General features: G+C 47.8%; 1 protein-coding gene across 1 annotated transcript in view; it reads right to left on the bottom strand.

Moving 5' to 3' along the window:
• cacna1ab (calcium channel, voltage-dependent, P/Q type, alpha 1A subunit, b) overlaps positions 1 to 10,000 on the bottom strand; it is a gene marked incomplete at both ends in the record, with an annotated part of 241,854 nt that overhangs the window by 8,932 nt on the left and 222,922 nt on the right. The window contains 3 exons of the mRNA XM_080760544.1: positions 1,351 to 1,464; positions 5,147 to 5,288; positions 5,709 to 5,865. Coding sequence (XP_080616670.1) covers positions 1,351 to 1,464; positions 5,147 to 5,288; positions 5,709 to 5,865 — 413 coding nt within the window. The remainder of the gene's footprint in view (positions 1 to 1,350; positions 1,465 to 5,146; positions 5,289 to 5,708; positions 5,866 to 10,000) is intronic.

The raw sequence follows: 10,000 nt of genomic DNA, 5'->3' as shown, positions 1-10,000 counted from the left end.
GTTAAATGAGCATACGAGGTTTCCACCCGACCGCTTCACTCAAAAGCCACACACACACACACACACACACACACACACACACCAACACACAGACACACCCTCACACACGCGCGCGCGCATGCGTATGCTAATAAGCCAACAGCGAATTTGGCGAACCGTGACAGAACATAAACACATATTAATATACTTGTTTTGAATCCGTGTCCCTTCCTATAGTACTGCATTCGGCTTCAACTGCGTCATATTTCCGTCGCCAGACAGCGTCGCTCGCCGGGAAAAAAAAAACGACGAGCGTCTTTTCCCGCGAGCAACCCGGCCGCCGTGCAACGAGCAATTAAACTATATAGACATGAAGCAGCTGGAGGCCATACAGTGAACACACAGCACATATAGGACAGACACACCAAGGATTGAATGGCAATGGAGGAGGGATGGGGGAACACACATCTAAAAAAAAAAAAAGACAAAGACATATCCGGACGGCACTCTCACCCACGGTTTACATGCTAACCATAGTATATATACATCTGAAGTTAGCATTTGCATGCATCATTTTCTATACATGGCTTGTAAGGAAGTGGGTGGGTCAGAGAGGCTCAGGGATGGATAGGGGAGGGGAGGGAGGGAGGGAGGGATGGATGGATGGGGGAGGGGAGGGATGGATGGAGGGATGGATGGATGGAATACCACATTACGTGTGTCTCAAAGAATCTTTATCTTTTTTCAGGAAGCCCTTCTGAACCGAAAAAAAGGGTTGGCTGTTCTGTTGTCTTATGCAGCTATACAGTTTGTGTTGCCAGAATAAGGTATACAGAAAGGAATTATGTATTGTGTATGTGTACGCCGGACTCCGAAAAACTAAACTATGATGACTATAAAACTAGTAAATATATTGGAGAATTTCGTCGACAAATAAAAACTAGAGACTCAAATGTTACAGAGTGGACTATAGTGGAGGAGAGATCCAGTACGACTAAAAGAGTCGTTTTATGTCATTTTATGTGTAAAACAACCATCGAGGACCGCCAAAATATTTCCTTTGTCAACCAAATCAATTATAGATTCAGTGGAATAAAATCTAATGATATTTAGTCGACAAAAACTATTAGTCTCAAACCATAACAATTCATAACAAGAAGACTTAAGATATGACGAAAACGGAAATCAAAAATCCGCTGTCAAAATCAAAACTGCTTGGACGCGGTCCCGTCTTTGCTAAAAAGGCCACAGGGGTTGTGGGAGGAGGTGGTGGTGGTGGGGGGGGGGGGGTGGAGGGTGGAGGGTGGAGGGGTTGCGGGGTGGTGGTGGTGGTGGTGGTGGTGAAGGGGGGTGTGGGATGAAGGTGCTCACTTGGTTGTCTGCCGAGAGGCGGGGCATAGAGAGGGTCCGCCCCTGCCCATCCATTGGGTGATAGGGCTCCGTGTCGGAGTACCCGTCCCGCCCCATCTCTCTCATTTCTACCGTCTGCAAAACACACAATGAGAGGCGAGTTTCCGTGACCACCGTTCCGTAACACCAGCTGCCGCGGGGGTGCGGGGCGTGACTCAAAAGGGGGTGGGGGGGGGGGGGGGGGGGTGGGGGGAGGGGTTCACCATCTATACGCTAATAAGACATTCCATGAATTAAGACGTTGAAGAAGTAGTGAAAATCGATCTATACACAAGCTCACGACGTGTCGTGAAACGACACATTGTTTTCTGTTAAAAAGGAGACTGATTGATTGAAACCTTTATTTATTCCCGAAAGAGCAATTGAGGTTCTCCCTCATTTTCAATGCTGACGAGCATGACGAGAGGGATTAGATGTACGTACTACATATCGTTGCTGTCGGGAAGAAATCTTGTTTCTGCATATTTCAAAAATGAATCCCCTACTTTGTAGTTGCAAGAATGTAGCACAAAAGTAAAAGGGTGAGAGGGGTGATAAGTGGAGTGTCTTTGTTTGTCCTGGGGTGAGGGGGTGACCAGAGGAGTGTCTTTATTGGTCCTGGGGTGAGGGGGTGATAAGAGGAGTGTCTTTATTGGTCCTGGGGTGAGGGGTGATAAGAGGAGTGTCTTTATTGGTCCTGGGGTGAGAGGGAGTGACCAGAGGAGTGCAAGGGTGACACAGCAGCTGACGCCTAGTCTAGAAAAAGCTCTTCCTGGTTTTTAAACACACGGTGGATGGAAATGACGCTCGTGCGCGGCCTCAACTTGTGACGTCGGCAAAAAACTGAAATGCTTTGCCGACACTACACCAGGTGTTTAAAAACCAGGAAGAGCTTTTTCTTGCCGCCTCTTGACGTGACAGTGTGACTGCCTGTACCCACTGGAAGTCTCAAGCTAATGTTTCCTCTTGACGCGACAGTGTGCCTGTGTACCCACTGGAAGTCACAAGCTAATGTTTCCTCTTGACGCGACAGTGTGCCTGTGTACCCACTGGAAGTCACAAGCTAATGTTTCCTCTTGACGCGACAGTGTGCCTGTGTACCCACTGGAAGTCTCAAGCTAATGTTTCCTCTTGATGCGACAGTGTGCCTGTACACCCACTGGAAGTCTCAAGCTAATGTTTCCTCTTGATGCGACAGTGTGCCTGTGTACCCACTGGAAGTCTCAAGCTAATGTTTCCCCGGCGGGCCACGTGCCACCACACTGCATGCCTCACCACTTTCAACCTGGCGTCCCCATTTTGGAGGCATGTCGTTGACCTGCTCCTAGCCTCCAAGTACCGAAAATGGCGAATAAAAATCCTGGTGAAGCCAGTACACCTAAGACAGGCCAGGCCGCCTCTGTAAATAGCTTTAAAACACAGCCTAAAGCTCTTGCTTTTTAGTTCCTTTTTTTTTTTTTTAATCTCTTGTATTTCATCTGTTGTTATTCATGTCTTCACTGCTTTTTTTCCTTGATTCACCGCATGTTTTGCTAATGTTGTTGTATGCTTTTCTTTTCTATTTTGCTTTGTTGTTTGCAATTCTTTGAGCTTTTTCTATAAAGCACTCGCGCTTTATCTTTGCTGTTTTTCACTGCAGCGTGAAGCACGTTGAGCTGCATTTCATGTCATGAAAAGGTGATATACAAATAAAGTGTACTTTACTCATGTGTTTGTGATGCAACATGAGCTACGACACTGTTTGGAACTATTATTGAAGTGTTGGTGGGAAAAAGCCGAAGCGGCGCTCCAAAATGACGGACGCAAGACTGGATAGTGACACTTAACACTTAAATAAGAATGTTTATCTGAGCCAGTCTTGTATTCAGATTCCAGAGTGACACATTTTCCACTTCGGCGGTATCTTGAACCTAGTTATATTTATAGCTGAGCACCCACTGCCTAAACAGCAATGGATATCCAGAGGAAGCGTGCACCTGCCTTTTTCCCCCCCCTTAACAATATTCTGGTTGTCTTCGTGAAGAAATAAGGCTACGGGTATGCCATAAACAAAATGAACAACCGCCATTGGTCGCTGTCCTCGTTATCCCAGCCTTGGGCATACGGCTGCCTCGGCTTTAAGTCTAATTTATGCACCATGGCTTATGGCTCATAACTCTCTGCTGTACATGCCCAGGACTATGTGCTATGAGCTATAAGCTATATGAGCTATGGTTTGTCTCACACAGTATATACGGTATAAACGAGCATGCAGTGCATGGTGCGCAGTCTAGTTTTTCATAAAGACTACGATTATTCCATAGACTATGATTATTCCGTCCCGCGCACACACACATGCACATGTGTGTATGTATACGCGCACGTGTGTATATATGCGCAATGATTTATTTAATAGGCCTACAATTCACGACGCATCCACACAAAAAACCGAGAGCATTCAGACCGAAATACAATTTATACACCCTGTTACCAAGGTATATAGAGGAGGCCACGTTTACAGCCAGGGGGGATATAAACGCTTGATATACATGACGGTCGCCTTCGCGGTGCAACCTCTTAACCCATTCTGACCTGAGATCAGATTCTGCCAAAACAAACCTTATACGATGGGTGCATCTTTTACTGTGTGTGTGCTGAAAGATGATAGCACTTATACTGGCTGGCGTTTGATGTTTGGAAATTGACATGAGGGGCTATATAGGGAGCAGGGGGACATTCAAATGGAGAGTGTGTGCGTGTGTGTGTGTGTGCGCGTGCGTGCGTGCGTGTGTGTGTGTGTGTGTGTGAAGGGAAGTAGTTTGAGTCTGTAGAAATGAGTCCATTAATGGTTCCAAGGTGTAGGGCGAGAGAGAGAGAGAGAGAGAGAGAGAGAGAGAGAGAGCGAGCAGCACCTGTAGTTCTTACACTGAAAAGAAACCACCGTGGGGGGGGGGGGGGGGGGGGGAAACTCGCTCCGGAGAGAGACACTCCGGGGAAGCGTGTCGCGTCTCTCCGCTCCAGTAGCTTGACAGCTCGGTGTCAGTAATGAGGATGTGGATTTCTCCTCTAATTAGAGCCGCCGCCTCTTGTTTGAAATGAAAAGGAGAGACAGCATGTCGGCGGTCGGCTGGTATATGTTCTCTCCAGCAGACGCCATCCCATCGCTCCTCCTCTCACAGAGAGAGAGAGAGAGAGAGAGAGGAGGAGAGCAGACCGGTATATGTGGCGCACACGCTGTTTACAAAGTCACATTATCTATCGATCAATCAGACACGTCTGCAACACACCGCCGCCGCAAACACGGGCGGCATTGCAGGTGATTGATGAACAAACGTGAAGACGCCGCCGATCCATTCCAGGACCACCCCCAGCCCAAACATAAGGCAACGACGAGCTGGTATAGATTGGCGATCTTTTGGCGACTTTTTTGGGGGGTTTGGGTGTGTGTGTGTGTGTGTGTAGTAGAGACGGACAGAAGGCGGTCCGAGACGAGTATACAGTTGCAACTGCAGGGTCGCGTTTTCACCGTCGAGACCGGAGGGTTTTTGAGTGAGTTCAGTTAATGTGGGGTGGGGGGGGCGGGGGTGTGAGGAGGAGGGGGCACATTCCTCAGAGAATCGATTCAGCCGCGAGCAGTCTGGTGGTTGGACCGTCTCGCCCTATAGAAGCGATGCCAAGGCAAAGTGTGTGTGTGTGTGTGTGTGTGTGTGTGTGTGTGACGTGTGCGTGTGTGTGTGTGTGTGTGTGTGTGTGTGTGTGCGTGCGTTGCGTTGCGAGCCTGCGTTTGTTTTTGCCGTACCTGGGCGTTGTGGCGGTTGTCATGGAGATCGTCCGGGTAGGGCCTGTCGGGGCTCCAGTTGCCCGTCTTCTGAAACATCTCCTGGGCTTTGGCTGTCACCCAGGACTGGCTCTCTGTCATACCGCCACCATCCTCTGGGGGTCTGGGGCACGCACGCACGCACGCACACAGACACACACAGACACACCATCAGAGGTTTACACACAAACAAGCACAGGTAGCTTGTTTCAAGCTGCACACAACTGCACAGGTTATAATCTCCCTGTAATCCTGCCAGGTCATAATAGCTTTAAGTAATAGCTTTAAGTATCTCTCTCTCTCTCATTAGCAGGCACAGCACTACCCCTCTCTCCGTTTCTGGCGCCCCCTACTGGTATTAATAAGTCACTATACTCGTGCTCATGACTACACACAGGTACACGGACATTGCTGGTTGTAGGAGTGGTGGTTGCACCACTCAAAAAGGGGATACAAAATAAACGTAAGCAACACAAGACGTTTCAAATGAAAAAAGGGTTGAAAAAAGGGGGTCATTTTGAAATGAAAGTCTTATAATGCTCACATGGCGTTGTTGATGTTGTCAGGCTGGGTACTGGGGACCCCGTTGAGGTCCGTTGGGCCCCCGGGGGGTCCCTCCGTGCCCCCTCCTCCGTCGGGGGAGGGTTCCATGCGCTGAAACATTAATGGCGTTCGGTTCTGTGTGAGATATACAACATGGCCTGCAGGCTGGCATCAGGCACATTCAGAGGGATGATGGGGAGACAACAACACACACGCGCGCACGCACGCACGCGCGCACACACACACGCAAAGGATGCACCCGCAACATGCACCCACTCGGGGGCGCCATCGTCAAGCACATGGCTTTGTGGGCGTTTGTCCATCCCCCCCCCCCCAAGGTAAAGTTCTTTGCCTTCTGATCTGGGATCGGCTTTGTCCCCCGAAGAGATCAACTATATACAATGTTGGCAATTCAGGAGCAGCGGTGGAAGACGTATAATTCATAGATTTGTTCTATCTATCGCCGCTTTGCGGGCTGATCTACTTTTTGTGTTTTTTCGGTAAAATAGGCTAATAATAAGCAAATCCATGCTGGAGCACGGTGACACATTTTAAAGGAGTAGTTCGCCTTAAAAAAAAATGACTTATTTTCTATCAATTACACACCCCATGAAGCCTTAAATAATATTATATATATATATTTTTTGGTGACTGCGATACGTTGTGATCTTGTATAGATCTGTCATTTTCAAAAATTGTAAATATTAAAATGTACACACTCTGCATGTGTACATTTGTACTTTTACTCAAGTACATTTTGACTACCAGACTTTCTTTAACTTATACAGTTAAAAAAATGTGAGTATACTTTTTAACCCCCGGCACTGAAAATAACAAAGCTGGGGGGCTCAGAGTTAAGATTCAGGAAGAACACAACCGATGCCAGATCTGTAGAACAAGATAACTTCTACCTGTGTGGTATTTGAGGTAAAGTTGGCCCTTAAATCATGGTCCACAGTCTGATTGACATGCCCGCTCACTTGTTTACGTTATTCTCTCTCTGTTGTTTTAACCCATTTTGACCTGAGATCAGATTATAAAAATGTTTTCTGATGTCAGTTTTTTCTGCGATTTTTCAAAAATAGCCAGACCTACAAGCTCGTAGCGCGCCACTCGGTGGCGCGCTACGAGCTTGTAGATCTGCTATTTTTCAATAGCCAAAGCATGACATGACGCTAACGCCAAAAGGGTTTAAGCCTGTTGGTTCCCAACGTTGTCTGGGCCCACAGGGGCCCACTTGAAAATCTATACATTCTGAATGTGTGACCCACCCATCTGACCACCCATCTGTGACCCACCGCATGCATTCTCAGAGCACGTTTCTTTTAATGATCAATCAATCGATGTGCAGGGGTCAGTCATGGCTATAGCCCCGGATGACCATATCAGGTCTGTATATAACTATCTGAGAGTGATCGAATAATAAGGGATGTCCTTGCAAATAAATCATTTGAGAACCACTAGGTACTATAGTTGGACTATACACGCCATAGTGTCATATAGTATGAATGAGTGATCTTATGATCATAGAATAAGAACATTATAATGGTGTGTAAAAAAAGAAAAGAACATCCAAAGTCTTTGCCACAGACACATTTTGTCCATGTGCCGACATGTTGATAACCCCTGATCGATTGTATTTCCAGCTATAGGATCAATGGAACCACTGCAGTGGGTGTGTGTGTGTGTGTGTGTGTGTGTGTGTGTGTGTGTGTGTGTGTGTGTGTGTGTGTGTGTGTGTGAGTGAGCCATGGTCCATCAGTGGGCCCGCCGCCGCCCACAGGTTGGGAAATCGCTGTATTTTAGGCTAACAACGGAAGCCTGCTCAGTGGAACTCGGGAGACGTATTGTGAACAGCGCCACCTTGAGGGGAGTGTCAATCTGACCCCGGACCAGTGCTATAATTTAAAGGAGCAACTTCTATACATTCTCTTCTCATCGGAACGAGTAAGTATAAGGACATCAAGCAGCTCCCCTCCCAAGGCATCCTGGGTATCGGAGTGCTCTTGGAAGTGGATGGAGGCTTTTCCACACATGGGGGCTGGGGGGGGGAAGATGCCAGCAACAATAAATGACTGCCAAAACGACTTGTGTCCACGTCCATCCATATAGCCTAGAGAGTGAGGCTAAAACGGCTAAATGCTAGCATTATAAATGAACGGGGAATGGGTCTGGACTCTGTTTACGTTAGAAACAGCGCCCCCCCCCCCCCCCCCCCCCCCCCCCCCCCCCCCCCCCGTGGCCACTCCTCCCCTCCCACAGTGTCAAGTGGGGAGGAGTGGCTTAAGTCTCTCTGAACAGTCCTGTGGCGTTGGGTGTGCTGGCTATGATGTCTTCTGGGGGGGGAATTCACTATCACTATTTAGACACGTATACAGTACACACACACAGATGGGTTATGGTTGGCAAACTTTACATTGACTATAGGTTGGTTCATTGGAGGACATTTCCAATCCAATCTGGTGCATTTTGTTTCAGTGAAAAGGACCAGTAGAAGAGGATTATAACTGGATACACAAAGGATGCCACATATAACTGGCCACAGGGACCGCCACTCAACATACCACCACCACCACCACCACCAACGGACCACACAACACACACCAGAGGAGAGACAGAGAGAGGTATATGGATACACAGACGGGGGAGAGAGAGAGAGAGAGAGAGAGAGAGAAGAAGAAGGCTTCTTGGTTAGAGCAACTCTGGTGGTGACAATCAACCTGGAATGACCAATCAGGGGGGCAGGGTTGATAGGTCAAGGTCCCGCCTCCTCCTCCTGGAGGGACGTAGGGATTGGACAGAGTCAGAGGGTGGGATGCGGACGCGGGAGGAGGACACAACGCGACATGGAAACGACGGACAGCCGCCGGCCGCCGACGGACCACAAGAAACAATGTGGAAGACGGAGGAAAACGAAACAAAGCAGAACCAAAAAATAAAACAGCTAGAGAGTAAAACGGCTGTAAATTGGACAGAGAGAAGACAAGAAACGGTAAGAGACAACAGACACAGAGAGACGGCCAAAGAAGACATTCACGACAGCAATACGAACACTTGACATGAAGACATGACTTGGGACATTTATACAGTTCACGAAAAAACTAACGAAAGGGAGATTGAGGATTTGAAGAGAAAAAAACAAAAGGCAGGGTTGCAGGATGTATGCAGTGAAATCCAGAGTGTTCATTGAACCCAAGAGTTTCAAAGTGTAAAGAATTGACCCTTTTGGGTCATTTGGGAGTTAAATTACCACTCTGGATTTGACCGTGTATAGGCAGGGCTTTAAGCAGCGGTTGACACAGCAGAACAGGGATTTAAGAACATGTGGGGAGGCACTGCAAACACTGAGGTGGACGGACGGAATGACAGACACAGACACAGACAGACAGACAGACAGACAGACAGACAGACAGACAGACAGACAGACAGACAGACAGACAGACAGACAGACAGACAGACAGACAGACAAGACAGACAAGACAGACAGGGTGGTCCTGGGTGCGCACAGCTGGGCTGCTGATGTTGAGCGAGCCTGTGTGGAATTGTGCAGTCAGTCCAATGGTATATATGGCTGCATTCGGGATCATACCAACTTATATTTGCAGGGGTGTACTTGGGATACATGTGTACAAAAACAAAAACAAACAAAATATACTCTCCATTCACCAACACACATTGCTCCCTGACCCTGCAAAAGACGAGTCTTTCAGACGTTACTTTATTGCTATAGCCCCGTCTTTCCACACGGGGCAGCTTTGGACGTTTGGTCCAAAGCGGTATATAGATCCACACGCAAAAAGAAAGGTGGATGAGGTTGCAGGAGCGTCTGGTTAAGTGTTTAGTGAATGGAGGAGAAGTGTTTCCACAGGGACCGCAAGGAGCACAGTGTGCATCTCCTGAAACTAAGCATTCCTTGTTACTGAGGGAAGTGCATCGACATACAGCAAAACAAAAGGTATACAGGCCATGTGTTATCATCAACATTTTGTCAGAGGCAAGAGCATCATCAAAAACAACAAACAAACGCGACATGTATACCAAACCTAATCCATCCTCCTCGTCATGGTCCTTTTTTCCGACCATCACAGAGAGGTGCAGCAGGTAGTTTAATAACGTTGTGGTCAGGGACGGGTATAGCTAAGCCAGCAGCAGAGTATAGGATAACTGTAGAGGAGACCTGCAGCCCAGAGCTTGTTGCCAACCTTAGCCATAGCATGCTAAAAGGCATAAGGATATAGGCTATAGGGTGCAACCTGGCGCAGGAGAAAAGGAGCCTTTTATTATTATTATCAT

The sequence above is a fragment of the Protomyctophum bolini genome (assembly GCF_963924005.1).
Source record: "Protomyctophum bolini genome assembly, chromosome: 3".
Classification (NCBI taxonomy): domain Eukaryota; kingdom Metazoa; phylum Chordata; class Actinopteri; order Myctophiformes; family Myctophidae; genus Protomyctophum; species Protomyctophum bolini.
Note: the sequence above shows the minus strand (reverse complement) of the source record. Positions and strands in the feature narration are given on the sequence as shown.